Source organism: Halyomorpha halys, unplaced genomic scaffold (assembly GCF_000696795.3).
Source record: "Halyomorpha halys isolate HHAL.00 unplaced genomic scaffold, Hhal_1.1 Scaffold293.1, whole genome shotgun sequence".
In the NCBI taxonomy this organism is placed as follows: Eukaryota; Metazoa; Arthropoda; class Insecta; order Hemiptera; family Pentatomidae; genus Halyomorpha; species Halyomorpha halys.
The window spans coordinates 1,299,986-1,317,728 of NW_027115239.1; the positions used below are offsets into that span (position 1 = coordinate 1,299,986).

General features: G+C 30.6%; 1 protein-coding gene across 12 annotated transcripts in view; it reads right to left on the reverse strand.

The window, feature by feature from the left end:
* Positions 1–2,893: 2,893 nt before the first annotated feature.
* The window catches only part of Prp4k (Pre-mRNA processing factor 4 kinase), a 31,239-nt gene continuing 16,389 nt past the window's right edge, over positions 2,894–17,743 (reverse strand). The window contains exons 14-23 of one of the 12 annotated variants that reach the window (XM_014420812.2): positions 16,993–17,107; positions 16,674–16,780; positions 16,002–16,133; positions 12,724–12,948; positions 11,937–12,013; positions 11,460–11,553; positions 11,281–11,340; positions 6,569–6,699; positions 5,804–5,950; positions 2,894–4,783 (exon numbers count right to left, since the gene is read on the reverse strand). In XM_014420812.2, coding sequence (XP_014276298.1) covers positions 12,745–12,948; positions 16,002–16,133; positions 16,674–16,780; positions 16,993–17,107 — 558 coding nt within the window. In that variant the 3' untranslated portion in view covers positions 2,894–4,783; positions 5,804–5,950; positions 6,569–6,699; ... (2 more) ...; positions 11,937–12,013; positions 12,724–12,744. Of the gene's footprint in view, positions 4,784–5,803; positions 5,951–6,568; positions 6,700–7,453; positions 11,341–11,459; positions 11,554–11,823; positions 12,014–12,723; positions 12,949–16,001; positions 16,134–16,673; positions 16,781–16,992; positions 17,108–17,743 lie in introns of all 12 variants that reach the window. The other 11 variants (XM_014420811.2, XM_067052299.1, XM_067052300.1 and 8 more) reach the window with 11 other exon arrangements.

Below are 17,743 nucleotides of genomic sequence, written 5' to 3' on the forward strand. Positions count from 1 at the left end.
ATGAATCTATCCAATTCATTATCTTGGAATGGGTCATCCCTAGAGTAGGTTTCCTAGATGAACATCTTTCCCACCTCTTCCAGAGTAGATGCTAAGTTACCTCCATGCTTCTAGCTGAAATTACCTGCAGTGGGGTCAGCTTACCCAAGGCCTCCCTATATGGAATACCCCAAGGATTCTTGGATTCCTCAACAATGCATTTATTCTAAGACTTCCGCTTATGTGAGTGCACCTCATTTCAATATACCCTGGTCTTAGATTTTTACTCGTCACGGAGGGCAGTGCACTGTTCATCACAATCACACCTCTGGCACAACCACTAGGCCTTGTAGAACTCTCTCTTCATGGTAATTAAGACCAACGTCCACTATGGGACAGGTTGAGGTCTTGCCTACTGAAGCCGGGGAGATTTCTCAGCTGCATCACGAATCATATCTGTGATTCTGGTCCCTCTGTAGTTCAAGTCAGCTGGTTGGACTGTTCCCACAGCATCCCATTCCTCGTCAAATAATTTTCCCTCTAGCGTTGACTGGAAGGAATTCCAATTTGCTCTTTGGGTTATAAATCCTTTTCAATGCTGTGGAAACTTTCAGAACTTTCTATAAGCTTGAAAGCTATAGCTGGTCGGAACTCGTCTCAGATCTAGGGGCCCAATCAATAATCCGGTTTGCCATTATGGGCGAGGCCAGCATCACATCAATCCAGCTCTGCCCCCTTACACAAGAAAAGGTAGGGATAGCAGGGGTTTCATTAATTACTACTAGCTGGCTCCTCGCTTACTGCCTCTTCTATTTGTTCGACTGGTTCCCCAGACTGTTCCAGGAGTTTATGTCAGAGCAGATGACCACGCTTCAAGAGCTAGCAGTAACTCTCTCTGTGGCAGCTATGTCATCACTGATATCATTGCCGTTAGGTAAATAAGCCAATACCAGCGTAAAAGCAACATTTCGCTACCAGACACAGCATGCAACAGACTCCCATACTTGTACTGTACTGCCCCGTATCCATCTATTGCTCAGGGCTATAACCCTTGACGTGAGGCCAAACCCCATGACCAAGTTCCCATGGCAGCTAGGTTCTTGGACCGTCTAGATATCATAGCGGTTGGCGACAACTCTCAGTTCATCCTCCATGAGATGCCGGTGACCCATATTGAGCTGTAGGATTGTGATTCTATCCATAATCATAATGCCTTTTTCATCAAATCCTTGCACCACATTATGTACGCAGGGCAATCTTTGCTACCTATCTCATACTTCTTTACAATTGGCCTTTGTGTGCCCATATCCTTGGCATTTTAAGCAATGTAGGGCGTCCAAGTAGTCATTAAAGGATAATGACCACCACACTCTTACCATAATTTCTTTCTCTAATAAGGTAAACCTCACTCTAGGGTGCACTTATAATACCCAATTGTTTGTAATTTTGTTTCTACCTTGAGAGGAAAACAATGGTATTATGAGGCCTATCTTGTCCTGCAGTGCAGAGATTAATTGCTCTTCCAGCCTCATCCACAGCACTTTTTCGAGACCCTGTGCTGACCAAGGGAGGGAAACACTTTTGACTTCAATCCAAGGCTTCCTTTTTATGGCTGGTCTCTCTTCAATACCAGCTTCTCCCACTGGATTATCTTGGTGGCATTGGCTTCATCTTCTACACAAACCATCTTTGGTTGCGCTGATAACCCTAGTCGTGACACCAAGCTAAGATGGAGATGGGAAATCTCTTAGAATTTTACTAACAGGCTTACCTTGTTTGGCTATAGTTAGATACGTTGGCTGAGCTGAGGTTGGTTGCTTCAATGGTAATGTCCTCAAACGTTTTATTTTCAACTAACGGTAAATTTAATATTTTTCCAGCACCATACCTGTCAACATCTTTATCTTGATTTGCTGTCTCTTTGTCCTTCTTAGGTGACTTCTACTCCTACCTCTTCCTCTTACGGATGGGTTGAAACTCACTCAGATTTTGTGGGACTCCTGTTAATTGTGCCTTAGGAATCTTTAATTTCTGGGGAGTTACAGAATTCTGACTCACTATCTTAATCTCTTCTATGATCCTAGGCAACATCCTCTCAGTAATGTGAGTAGCGATCATGCCACACTTCTCATTAAGAAGTGTTTCTTTTACTGTATCTTGAATGAGATCTGGAATCCCTTCCATCTTCATCCAATACTCCTTGATCCTATCATAGATGGACATTGTTTCTTAAAACTTCCACTCGACTGTTAAAATGTGACTGGATGATAATCACCAAATTTTTTTGCTACGTAAAAACTTTAAGATTATTTTGAATGCCTTTTCCACTAACCTATCCAAGGCTATATCTTCCGAGTTACCGCTCTCTCATTGTATCTGTATCGGCAGTTCTACATTATTCATCCCTGCCATGACTTCAATAGCACCGCTTGCTGGTCAGTGCCTTGCAAATGATTACTTTATACGCTCCCTGCGACACCAAAAACTATTTTTATGTTTTTAATTTACGAAAAAAAAATTTTAAATGATTTTTGCGTAGCTAGGTTCCAGCTGTTTCCGGTAATGCTAGGATCTTAGCAACTGTGAAAGTCCAGTTAACAATGATTTCATTGTTTCAATCCACAACTCCTTCTCCTCCCCCCAAGAAAATTAAAACATAAACATATTAATAAGCATTAAAAAATAAATAAACAACTTTAATTTTATTATTCATCAATTTGATGTACAGTTGAAATTATTATTTAATACAAATTATCTAATAAATAAAATAAACGTTCGATGAACATGCTGAAATGATTTGAAAAAACCATTATTAAATTTAACACAATTATTTTTACAAAGTTACAATTGACTGGGAAATGCTATAATTGGTTTTATTTGCCAGATAAAATTATGGTTATAATAAAAAACAGAATTATTGTGTATTTTTTATTTTCCATATCAATCCACATTCCAGGTTATTCATCAGAACTAACAATAAAATAAAAAGATATTCCTCATTGTCAAGATAACATGATGCTAAAATACCTGTTGTTCAAATATATACTCTTTGATTAGTTTAAATTATTTACAAACATTAAGTTCTTGTTTGACTTGATTACTCTCTCCATAGTTAATAACCAACAGAGAAAGTATGATTGGAAAAAAATAGGTGAAAGTAAAGTCATTCTGAAGGCTTCTCCAATTGATAATTAAATTTTCAAAGGAGACCCTCACGTTGATTTAAATAAAAGAAAAAATCATGGACTAATGTACCAGAACAAAAACAAAATAAAGTATTTCTTCTAAACTGGTTTCATTTAGCATTAATTTATAAAGGTGAGTGAGTACACACTAGTGAGCCAAACTGATCACAAAACAATAGTTCCTTAAATTGGGAACTGTCTTTCTCATTCTTTTTATATACATACAAATGATTTTGATTTTTCATTAATTTTAAACTTAATTAGAAAAAATAAATGTTTATAGCAACTTAAATCTTGAAAATATTACTTTCACTTACCTATATGTCAAAAAGTATATGAAAGTACTGCCAATCTGATCAAGAAAGATATTGTTGGTTTGAAATGTACAAGAATTAATATCATTACACAGGAGCGTGGTAAGGGAAAGTTTTAGCTTTATCTTTAAATCAAATTTAATAATTAGTAAGTGAAATATTAAGTAAATAGAGAAATTTAAAAACTAATTTAATTTTTTGTTGGGAGTGGGTAGCTTATCAGTAAGACAATGGACTACTAACTTCAAGGACCCGGGCTCGAATCCAGCTGAGGCAGATAATCATTATCTGTTACCTCTAGCCGTTGAGTCAGCCCTGTGGGTTCAGGAGCCCTCTGGGATTCTCTCAGCTGATTCAATGTTACTGTTTTTAACTTAGATTCTCATTCCGCCTCCAGCCCTTCATTATTCTGTCTCTTCTTTTTATGATTAATGGCAAAATCTTCTTTCAGTTTTAAGTCATACTTTTTAGTAATGAGTTTTCTTTGACTCAAAAAAGTCAGATAAGCTTTCCTTGTGTTACTATAGTAATTTTAACAATAAAGTTGTTTTTCAGGATTTGGAAATTCTATACACAATTTTGGGCTTAACTACACCATTTTGAGTTTGTAACTGCAAAGAACTCCAAGTCTCTAGTTATTAGATCTTTTATAACCCTTAAACATAAAGTTTCTTAGAAATTTCGAATGGCCATCTTCCCTCTGTTATATGCAAAATAACTAAGTTAAAAAGATAAGTAGTATTACCACACAATGAATAATGACGGTTCACTCATTTTTCATGATTTTACTGAACTATTTTATGAAAAAAATTCTACAAACAAATTTGAAATTTCTCCTTAACAATTTGGCTCAAAAGTGTACATATCCTTTAATGATACCAAGATTACATTTATATGAGCATTTATCACTGACCTGAAGCACAACTGGTGAACAATAACAAAGACATCTAGAGTGAGAAGCTAATCAATATTTTAAACAGACCTCTACTAATTGAAGTGAATGGTGTTAAGGAATTATAAAACGAAGTCGAAGTATTAAGAGCGTTAAGTATGATATTAAAATAAAATAAATAAAAACCCAACTAGTAAAGTAAATGAAACTCACATGATTCTGAGTAAAAATTTTAAATAATAATTTGTAACTATATAAATTAAAGATTATCACCAATAATTAAAATTTTGAAGTTTGAGATAATTAACCATTATTATTCAGTAATATAATTTTAGTTGATATTTTAACAAGTAGGAATTGTACTTCATCCTTGCAACCGATTTCTTCACTTAACTTTCTTCGTTTTCTGTCACCTACGAAATAAAAAAAAACTTTAAAAAATGCATTAATAAAAAAACAAATATATAAAATATAATTTTTTTAATTTAACGGAAATTGTTGTCTTGGTATCATTAGTTTTAAAGTAATATTTCTTTATAAATTATTTTAAAAATATGAACATGTTCATTCTCTGGCAATAAATATTAAATGAAATTAACTAATGAGACAATGTATATTTTTTCAAAAATCAAATTTTGTAAAATAGATTTTTTTTATAACTTTTCAAGAATCTTTGAACTCATTGTTATTTGAAGATATTTCAATATTAAAGAGCAAAATAAACCATAAACAAAGTTTAGGACTGTTAAAAAAATTTATTTTTTAACTATACATGAAGCACTTTATTAATAATAATATATTTTAAATGTAAAATAAAATACAAACAAATATTAAAATAAAATTGACAGATACAATTGCAAACTTTTTTTTTTTTATATAAAATTAGTTTGTAGGCCTGATGTGATGTCGTTTAAAAGTAATCGATACGTTTAATGGACCATATTGTTCAGCACTGGAGACATGATTGGGTAATAGGATAATAAGAAACATGGTAATGGAGTGTCAAAGGGATGAAGAATATAACTTGTCAGTCAGGATGTACAGTGATAAACTATTAAAAAGCTCAGATTTTATCATGGTAAAATTCACACTGCTTAGAAAATGTAAAGAAATTTTTCATATCTAATTTAACCATTGCAGTAAATTTTCTAGAAGTCAAACATCAAGATAATGAGAAATAACTTTGTCATCTACATATATTTTTTCAAATTAAAAATTGTTAAACTATTAAAATTGTTTTATAAAATAAAAATTTGTTAAGACCTTTTAATCAACATTTGTATATTAATATTTTAATTGAATATAGACATATATATATATATATATAGGTATATAGATAAGTAACATATTTAACTAACAAAATCAATTAATGTAACATAGAAATAAATTATGACTACATCCATTTTCAAAAAGAAATTCCTTTTTAGACTTACAAACAAAAAAGACGACTCACTCTTCATACTCCTTTTATAAAACAATGACAGGTGGAAAGAATCTGATATGACCAAATGAACACAGTAAGAAATCCTCCTTGGGTATATTTTCTAAAAATGTTGGTAAGGAATAAACTCTTTTGAATACTGTAAAAAAAAAAAATGAAATCATAAATTACTGATTATAATATAAAATACTTTTGTAGCCACTAAAATAATATAATTGACATTATATAACAGGAATAAATAATTAAAAATTCCTTCAAATTTAATCAGGAAGTACTTAATTTCCATAATTTACCACTACTTCAGCTTTCAATATTCCTGGTTTTTGAACAATTTTATTTTCCAGGTTGAGGGTTAGTATTACTGACATAGTGTTACCATTAATAAAATAATCTCATTTTGAATAATGTAGGATCATTAAAATAAAAATTGGCAATATTAAAGGAGTCAAAATACAGCATTCATTCAGATATTTGTCAAAGGATATAGTCGAATGAGTTATGATAATAATATAAGTCAATTGCAGAGATAAATTAGAACAACTTTTTTTTTTTGTAGTGAGCGATAGATTCTTAACATTTGAATTGGTTTTTTTAAGTGCAAGTTCATCATGAGGATGTATCCATGATCAATTCTCAGTTCATTTTGAATAACTTAAAAACCTGAATAGAAGACAAATCTTATCTCAGCACTTTTTTTTTTTTTTAATCAAAGCTAACATTTTTGTTTTAGATTTTCAATAAATTAAGGATAAATAACCTTCAATATGACTGCTATGGAGATGGATATGCATTTGATCTCTAACTTTTGCCCAGCTCTAAACAAGATCATTTTACTGGTAGTAACTAATGCATGAAGATTCTCCGGTTGTACTTAATCAGCTTCTATAACTGATTAATTGTATTATTAGTGGAAACAGGACTTTGCTATATTGACTATTACATTGCTTCATTAATTGAATGCTATTATTATTTCTTTTATCAAACCAGTTCTCAGATTAAAATTAAAAGAAAATATTAGAATACAATATTCATCAGCAAGTTTCTTTGTATAACTTAGGTTAGTCCACAAGTTACTATTAATTATAACTTTAATTAAACTATTAATAAATTCTTCTTTATATGTTAAAAGAAGTTCACCAAATATTTCTTTCAAAATTCAAGCTGAAAAATTTAACTAGCATTAAGTAATATCTCAATATAAAATATTTGTAAACCACCACTTTAAAAACATCAAGCAATTATAACTAAATTCATTAAAACCATTAATTTTAATAATTAAATGGCTGTTTCACACAAATGAGTACAGAACCAAATGGATCTGTTAACTAAATTTTATCCTAAATTAATGTAAAAAAACAAAAACATCAATCATTAAAGAAGCTTCTGCAACTATTTAAAGAAAACTTATAGTACTTCAGGATAACAATAATTTAAGTTCTTTTTCCCTGTGGTGCAAGTATATATTCAATTTTTAGAATATTATTTTACATTAATATACTATTTTTTAATATAACAATATTTTTTCGAAAACCTAATTAAGGCCAGGTAACCTAGTTCTGTAAGAAAAAGTCTTCTTTTAAGATAACTTAAATATTTTAAAAGGTTTGTTTCTGCACTTTATTTAAAATAAATGTAATTGTACCTTAAAGGGAAGGTATTTTTCTTAATTGCTTATATTGTTTCAATTATTATGGTTAGTGCTCTGCTCCAGTGGGCCATAGCATGATGTTATAAAGCCTAATTCTTCCTCGATAAACACTCTAACATAAAAAAAAGCATTCAAATCTGATTGGTAGTTCCTGAAATGAGTGCGTTCAGATTTAATTTTTAAAAAAGGCATCGTAATTTTATTATAAAATCATACAAATAAACTGAAAACTTGATCTATCATAATTTCAAACAAATATACTAAATACGTTTTAAGATTTAATAGAAGTCAACTGAGAATAAATTGTAGGATTATTTTGCAGATATAAAATTGGTGCATATGTATGATGGATACTTGGATGGATCATAAAAGTATAATAGCTGTGAACTTTGTTGAAGAGGGAGGAAGTGAGTGATTTTCCCAGTGCATTCAAAGTATGGACCTGAAGTGTACATTTCAAAATATTTAATGACTTTCTGTTTAAGTCATTTTTTACATATATAAATTAATTAAAAGAGCTATTTACGTCCAATAGTTCTCGAGATACAGATTTTTAAAAAGCCAAATTTCTTAAAAATCTACTGAAAGATTAGCTGTTAGTTAATCTATTTCGAGAAATCTATATCTCAGGAACTATGTGACGTACAGATGTCTATTAGCACTCAAATTAAAGCTAGTTTAATGGGCTATGAAGTAGTTTATGACATTTATCGTCGTAGGAGTAGTAGTTTTCATGATATATGCAAAAATAAATTGATTTATAGTTGTTCGGACAATAAGTTTGATTTATTAAAAACTTCATTTCAGAAACGATTTGACGTACAGATGTCTGCCAGTGCTCAAATTAAAGCTAGTTAAATTTAATATAAAATAGTTAATAACGTTTATCTTTGTAGGACTAGTAGTTTTTATATTTGACAAAATAAACTCACTAAATGTTCATTTTTAGTTATTTGTATAAAATGTTGGATTTTTGAAAAAAATATATCTCTAGATCCATAGATGCACATATGTCTGCCAACACTCAAAATAAAGGAAATTTAACTTACTATAAAGTAGTTTATGACACTTATCTTTAAAGGGGTAGTAGTTTTTATGATATTCACATATGAATATGAATTTGGCAAATACAAATTTGTCTGAACAACTATAAATCAATTTATATTAGCAAATTTCATGAAATCTAAATCTATAACTCCTACGAAAATAAACATCATAAACTACTTTATACTTTATAGCACATTAAACTAGCTTTAATTTGAGTGCTAATAGACATCTGTACGTCAAATGGTTTTTGAGATATAGATTTTTCAAAATAAATTCACTAACTACCGATCTTTCATACCAAACAACATTTTTCAGAAATGCCTCTTTTTAAAAAGCTATATCTCGAGAACTATTTAACGTAAATAACTCTTTTAGGGCTCATATTTTAGCAAATTTGCTCATCTTTAAATGAAGTTCTCTTAGGTTTTCTTGTGTTGTTCCTACTTATTAAGATATAGAGCTCTGAATGAAAAATTAAATTTTTTTATTGCTTTCAAACAGCCGTAATTTTTTATTCCCCCTACCTATACTTGGCAGACTCATCAGTTTTGACTAGTAATTACACATAGTTTTCATCAAAGTAATCAAAAATTGGGGTGAGAACTGCCTTTTTTCTCCTCTTGGGCTCTTGTACTAAAAATAACACTTGTGTGAGTAGGAAAAATAAGATCAATCTCTGAATAAAATGTTGTAAACCATTAATGAAATTAATCAGGATTAATGAAAACTGCACTCAACTTTTAGTTTCAATAAAAGAGAGCATTAGTCAGTTCATAAATATCTAAAATTAATAAACTGTGAAATGCTGACATATAACCCATTTTTAATAAATAATTTCTTCATTGTACATTATATTACAATAGAAAAGAAATAAACTGCAAAAATTAAACATATATTTGAGACATTGCATTCCAATGACATTAAAAATTTATTCAAGTTTTTAATACGTTGTCTTTAGAATATACTATTTTGGTACTAGATTATCAAGGTAAAAAGATTTTTTCCAAAACGGAAAAAACACATGATCTTAATTTATTTATTACTATTTACAACTAAATTACATAAAAACACATTAAGTAAATTTGTTTTAAGGTCAAAATGGAGTGATAAAAGCATGTAGAGAAACTACCCATTGGTAGCACCCTAATCATATTTGGTTATGATGATCTCGAGGCCATCTCCTTTTAAGGTCCTTCGGAGGATTATCAGGAATTGAAGAAGCAACTTTAGAAACTAGAGGGTTTTGATGGTTAGGGAGTTTAGAATGGAAGGATTGATATCTGGTTCGGGCTAGGTCGGTTACATATGAAGCATTAAGGTCTTTATGGATGATTTTATTTGTGACAAAGTAAGGAGCATTGATTTTGGATTATAAGGATTTGATACCAACAGAATTCAAAGGTTTAGTGGAACCCCAAAGCTCAACTTCGTATGGGGCCGCCCATAGCTCAGTGGTTAAGACACAGTCTTACCAATTTGATGTTTATTGGCGGTGCCGGTTCGAATCCGGCCTGGGACGTTGACTTTTTTCATTGAGTGGCGGTCCCACAAAATGAAGAACTTTGACCCCCAACCATGGTTAGGCAGAATAGGACTCCAATAGGAGTCTTGGCCGAAAAAAACCCCAAAAAAAAACAACTTCGTATGTCCAGATAGGCTTATAACTGTTATGTAGATTTGTCTTTTGTAATGGATTGGAAGTTTAGACCGTTTGGTCTAGTAAGTGCTGTAATAGTCGAGATCTGCGTGCAGTTTCCTGTCTTTTCAGTCTTGGGTGAGGATTCTAGGTTAGTTGTTTGTCTAGATGTAGTCCAAGGTAGCAGATCTGTTCTACAGGGGTAAGAGCAGCATTATTAAAGGATGCTGAAGGGTAGTCAGTAGGTTTACAACAAAGGGTAAAGGTAATTTGTTGGGATTTATTTTGATCCTCCTGTTTCGATACCATTCTTTGAGAGTTATGATATGGGATTGAAGAGTTTGGGATGCAATTAAAAGGTTATTATTGACTGCGAGCACACATGTATCACCAGCGTAAGTGGTGAGGATAGTGTAAGGATTGGTTGGGATGTCAGCTGTGTACAGAATAGGACCGAGGATACTACCTTGAGGAACACCAGCAAACTGAGGGAAGAGGGATGAACAGGAACCACTGTGGTTTACGTTGAATAATCTACTAATGAGGAAGGAACGGATAATGAGGAAGTAGGTAGAAGGTAGGAATTAGCAGTCCCGGATACTCTTAATTTATTTTTGAAAGAAATCCTTTTAGCTTATAAAAATCTAGTCTCAAAACTTAATTAAATAAATAAAAAACTTTAAAATGTTATAATGTACTTGGATTATTTTGGAATGCAACCCCTTGTTTATATATATGCTATAGATGAAGTTTCATCAAAAGGACATGTGATAATAACTATTATCTCAAAGTTCTTTAAACAACAAAAATTTGAACACTTACAAATTCAAAATGATGTTAATCAATAGGAAAATAGAGAACAAGAAATGAAAACTTTACAGGTTAAGATCTGTAACTACTGAATAAGAATGCTGATAAGTAAAGGAATCATAAGCTCAGGGTAAAAATTTTGTGAGCAACACTATAAATTTTGGGAGTAGAAATTCTATGAAACATTATAAATTAAATATCTTCATTTAGAAATATACATCAGTTTCATGAAAAGCTTTAAATACAAGCTGTTATCAATAATAATAAACAATGACATTTTTTTAATGATTAATAAAAAGTGATTGCTGAATATGAGAACCAATACAACCTGTTATCTTCGAGCTTGCTAAAGTCCAACGAATCAACAGCTATTTAAGCAGAGGCATACCTAGGAGGGAAGCAATTAAGCAAATCAAAACTTAGTTAGGATTTCCTCATGAGAAAATATAGCATAAAATATACTTAGTTTTTCTTTTCAATGGAAAGAAGATATCATAATAGACTTACTGTTGACTGAATGTTGTCAAAGACAATACCTACTGCAAAGTGGCCTGACAAACTAACACCAGGGCGGTGGCACTCTCTTGACCAACCGCCTGTCCTGTGAAACCCAACGGAACAATTTGTTTAGAAGAAATGTAAATTCAAGAAATAATAAAATAATGGGTTACTTAGGAAAATAAAATAAAATAATACTAATGTTACTAATAATCAACAAGTTGAAGAGATACTACTAACAATAAAATTAATAGTAAATCTTAAACAATTTTATAGCTACTACTTCAGCATGCAATAGTGAATATTAAATAAAAAGTAATTATTATCTTTCATAACTCAAAACTTTAAAGTCCCGAATAACATGAAAACTTACAATAAAAAAGTAAATTTAGCAAAGAAAGATTGTAATTTTTTGAGTTTTGAAAGAGACTTATTGTAAACTTCAAGAGGATTGGTAATATATTTAATCTTGGTCATTATTATAACCTTCATAAGCCTGTTTCGGTATAACCTTTGACCGGCTAACTGTTGAGGATTGTCGCAGAGACACCTCTCATCAACTTCTGTAACAGAAACAACATTCATAATAGGTGTCTAAAAAAAAATAATACATGAGATATTAATGAAAATTATTAAAATTGTCACTGCAATTATGATTTTTATTAAAGAAACTTTTCAGTATAAATTCATTAATATGTTTCAAATTGAAGCAGATTCTTACTGTTAAGTAAGAAAAAAAGGGGGTTGAAAAAAAAAAAAAGAATTTTTATTATTCAGTTGGAAAATTATAGAACACAAGTACTATCATTAAATTTTATTTCCAGAAAGCATAAACATTTTCTTTTTCAATTTATTCTATAAAATTCATAACACTACCAATTAATAAAACACTACATTGAAACTATATTTTTTAAAATATATACATATATTTAATTTTGTATGTAATTAAATATTTAGGGTTGATTTACTTTTATAATACACTTAGTTTACAAGGAAAAAGGGAAAAAAAACTGAAAAAAGTAATCAACAAATATTTACATGAAATATATCCCAAATTTAAAAAAAAAAAAGAAAAAGAAAAAAAAGGAACTATAGTCAATAAATAAATATTGAACAAACAGAAAGAAAAATTGAACACTTATAAGTCCTTTCTGAAAAATTGAAGAATTTTTTTTTGACCTATGAATTTCGCCTAATTAACATCTTTTTAAAACAAATTATAAATTCATTTTTCTCTTTGAATTGATGTGAGTGCCGCAGTGATGTTCTTTACCTCCACACTCAGATACAGTCTCTAAATCTTTTCTTGAATGAACGGGTGAGTAAGAGCTTGGTTGAGAGGTATCCGTTTCGAAGAATCCAGCATTAGAACCCTATCCAGGAGATCCTTTAACTGGTTAACTTTCCGTGCTTGATCCTCAGGTAACTGTTGATTACCAACTAATTCTGCATGCAAATCACGTGTTATTGATATTGTTGACATCACAACTGTTTTTTCCTAAAACAAAATACTTACCACTAAGTCTTAAGAATGCAATGCATCAACTAAAAAAAAATCCTTATTTGTATTGTTCACTGAAAGATTTACAAGGCATTATCTGTCTTCCATAAATAAATAATGAAACAAGCAACCTACAATTAAGAAGAGACAATACAAGAAAAGTAATGGAGTAAAGTTATCAATATTTTCACAAATATCTTAAGTTACCAATATAAGAGAAGATTTTGCTTTCAACACCAGCAAGGGATTTCTCAAAGGTTTAGTTTGTTGTACCAAACAGAGAGTAACAGGACTGAAGAAAGCAACTAAGGAATCAATTAAAATAAACAATAGATGTACCCTGTCTTGTACTCCTGCTAGGAGCTCATATGTATTTAACATTTGACATGACTTGAAATAGGGCTGCTCACAATCCTATACTTATAACATTTTTCATTTAACACATCATGAATACCTCTATTATATGATATAAGAAGCTTGTGATGGTCAATCCTACTAAATCTTAGTTTTGAAATTCAACAGGAGAAAAAAAAAATGTGAATTTATAAGAAATATGTATGATTTTTATGGGCAACTAATGAAATGAATAAATACTTTATTTAACCAAATCCTTTTAGCCTAAATAGAGGGAATCTCAGATACAGCTTTAATGTAAAAAAAAAACTTATTTTCAAAAATTGGATTTACCAGAATTTGGCACAATATACTGCCTATAATCTAAAAGAGTTATTAATATTCCTGAATTTAAAAGACTAATGATTTTAAAAATTCTCAGTACAATTGTACAATCTAAAAATATAAAATTAACTCTGAAGTACATAACACAAACCTAGCACTATTATATCTCAATAAAATCCAAATTGATAGAAGTTTGACTCAGATCAAACATTACAACCAGCATTTTTTAGTGGAGGACTTCTAATTCACTAAGGTTAGATGAGAACAGTCATGTAAAAGAGGTGGTCTTGGACATATAGAGACAACATTTCTAATAGTTTTGACTTTTACATTATTCATTGTTCTTGTGTTGTATACAAGGTGCATTCACAAAGTTTCTAAACCTTTTATTTCCTGAGTAGCGAAGGGTACTCATACCAGTTTGACCGACAGGGTGAAGTAGTGGGGTTATTAGCTAACCTACCACACCAGGTAACCTACCGCTGAAAACTTGAAGAACTGAAAATGAAGTAATTTGTAGCAGTGTTATTTGATAATGTTCTGGACAAAATTGAATAAAACTGCAACAAAGACATTTGGTATGACTCAAGAGACAGAGAGAAAGCTATGACAGGTGAACTAGTTTTCATGTGGCATCTGAGGTTTGAAGATGGCCATGAGGACATTGAAGACAAGAGCCATACTGGAACCTTCAACAACCTGAACTGATATAAATTGTCACAGATCAGTTTTACACTGGAGTGAACAGCTGTATATGATACCATGAAGATGCGCATTCTCACACATCACTTATCAATGCTGGAGTTTTGGTCAAGTTCAATGTAACACTGCCGCAGCCACCCTACAATCCCTGATCTTAATTCCCAGCACCTTCTTCTTGTTTTCCCAAATCAGAGAAACAACAAGGGAAGCAATTTGACAAGATTCTAGCGGTTTAGGCAGCTTCGACTAGGTTCCTTAAAAACCTGCCAGAAGAATTCCAGGAAGCCTATGAACAATGAAAAAAATGCTGGGAGCGGTGTGGTGACATCCAAGACTCAAGACTTTAGCTGACTTATTAAAATGTTTAATACATTTGTGGTTCTGAGACAGTGTCTCGAAACTTGGTGAATGAACCTTGTACACATTTTTTTTCTAAAACTCAATGAGGTAAAATTTCCCCCAAAATATAATTTTTGTACTTTATTTCAATACCAAATAAGGTTTACCACAAGGCATCAAGAAAAGATTCTGTGTTAAAAAAGAATTTGAGTCATCGTGAATCCACTCCATATTATAGTGGCTCTCATAAAAAATGGAATACAGAATTTAAGTAAGATTTCAATATTTCAGGTCTTAAATTAACTAATTTCATAGTTATATTTTATCAAAAATCATGACAATCATTTTAAATCATTTAAAATAATCGTAATACTCTAGAATACCAGTTTCTAATACACAACATACCAAAACTAAACTCACTGATTAATACAGATCTTGGAATGCTATTGGAGTCGTTAGTAAAATTAACCAGTAAAACAACTATAATTATGTTCATCCTTCAATCCATTATTTTTATTCTAAGCAAATACTTTTATTATGGAGTACCAGTCTGTCATTTATGTTGAAATCAGTTATATTATCTTATAAGTATACTGCATATTCATTATAATTGTTATTGGATTTTCATTTTTTAAAGAGGTCAGTCATTTATTATACTAAAAATATAATATTCTTTATAAAGCAACTATTTTGATGGCCAATATGATCTAGATAGGAAAGGGTAAAATTGTTTTGGATATGTTCACAAGGTGGAGAACATGGGTATAAATGTAGAAATAGAACAGGAAGGAAATGTTGATTGAAGACAGATTTTTCAGACATTCTTGGCTGGTACCAAACAATTCCTAATGCTGTTTGCTCACTTTTGAGATATGTTCTGGGAGATAGAATATATAAATGAGTGGAGAGAGGGGTGGCAATAAAACACACAGCAATGTGTGTAATATTTAATACATACGGTTGCATAAAAAAAAAATTATGTTTGATCAAACTAAGACCATTAAGAGATTTTGGGAAATGGAAGATGACCGATGTAAGTTATAGGAAACTAAAAAAAAAAAATATACAAAACAGTAATTGGTCTTTATGATAGTGTTCTGTCACTTACAGTAATTTCCTCTCACTCAAGGAATAAATAAAATCTCCAATATGTGATTGCTGATAAAAAGTTTTTGGTTTGTTATAAGTCAATAACGGGTATACAGGAGTATTACCACTATAATAATAATGATAGAATAATGGAACAAAAATTGATCATCAATAGTAATAAAATGACAATATAAAATCTAAAGTCATTACACAGATACATATTACTGGTAAATGAAACTTACCCTTTCTGTAACTTTATCTACTTCATGTGACAGAAAATTGCAGTTAGTATCAAAGTGCTGATCTTTGAATGCTCCTTTTCTAATTAATTTGTTGGGCATCTTACCTTTCAGATCCATAAATAGTTTGAGCATCTAAAATATTTAAAGGATAACAAAATGGTTAGTAATGCCAACAAGAATATTTTTTTAAAGAATGAATTTTATTTTTTAAAATGATAATTACTTACACAACTCTGCATTCTACATAGGAATACAGATGAACAATTTACCCTTTAAAAAATCGCCAATTAAATGGTGCAGAAATTGCTAAGCGATACATGTTTTATTGGAGGGAAAAACAAAAAGATCATTAAACTAAAAAATGATAATTCATTTTCATTACGAATAAGACTATAAAACTCATAGCCAAATTAACAGAATCATTTTGTTGGTATGCATATAAATAAAATGGTTGCCTTGAATCATAGATAAATAAGGTTATAAAAATTATGCTAATCATTTGAGATATGTACTAAAAATTTAAATATTTTTAAATGTTCTTTAATGATTTTTCAATAAAATCTCCTATAGAATCATCGTAAAAACTGATAATACAAATCATGGTATGAAAATCAGGCAATACAAACACTAATTGAAATAAGAAATTAATATTAAAGTAAATACTTAACATACCTGGTTATTTGATTTTCCAGGAAACATTATTTTGCCAGTATACAGCTCATATATAGTACATCCCACAGACCAAATATCTACACCAAAATCATATGACATGCCAAGGACTGAAATTAATAAATTAATTCATTATAGTGATTATTTTAATGGTATGAAAATTAGTAAACAAAATTAGTAATCTGTGATGCAATATCACTGATTACATTTAAAAAAATCACATTGAAACAAAAAATTGACTATTAATAATAATATTAAAGTTACAAGCATACACCATACAATGGTTTCAGCCATTAACTATTACATTATAAAATTTACTTACTGATTTCAGGTGCACGATAGAATCTGCTTACTAAATAAGGAGTTATTTCACTTTCAGCAACATGTGATGCAGATCCAAAATCACACAGCTTTAAAACCAATTTACTCTCATTTACCTATAAAACATACAAAAGCTTTTACATTTAATTGATTTTCCAACACCAGTCAACTTCAGCAGGAAAATGTTTATATTGTAATAGGATAGTAAGTGCTTACAGGGGCTTAACAATCCCAGCAATGCTGGTCCAACTAAGTGAGCTCCTGTAATTTTATTTTCTCCTATTACAATATAAAAAAATTAGCTGCTAGCATCGACTTAGGTAATGACTGTTCTATTTTAATTATTTATTAAATTTATTCTGGAACTAATATTTTCTCCCTCAAGCATTAAAATGGAACACATGACCATTATTAGTAAGATTATAATACATTAATTCATTTCCAGAAGTTTTACTTCTGTTGCCCAATCACAAGACTGTCAAAATTAACTTATTTTTTAATTTTTAAATTATATGTTCACAATTTAAAAAGTATAATATGGATCAAATAACATATTCGGACTTGATATACTATTTGCAAAAAAATCACATTTCATGAGAGAATCCAAACACAGAAATGACTGTGTATTTAATTGATGAAGAAGAAATGAGAAAATCACATAAATCAGAACGTATCAAACTATGATTTGTTTGATCCAGTGGGCTCCTGCTTTATCAAGTACTGGATGGAGAGAGAGGGGGAGAGGGGGGGAG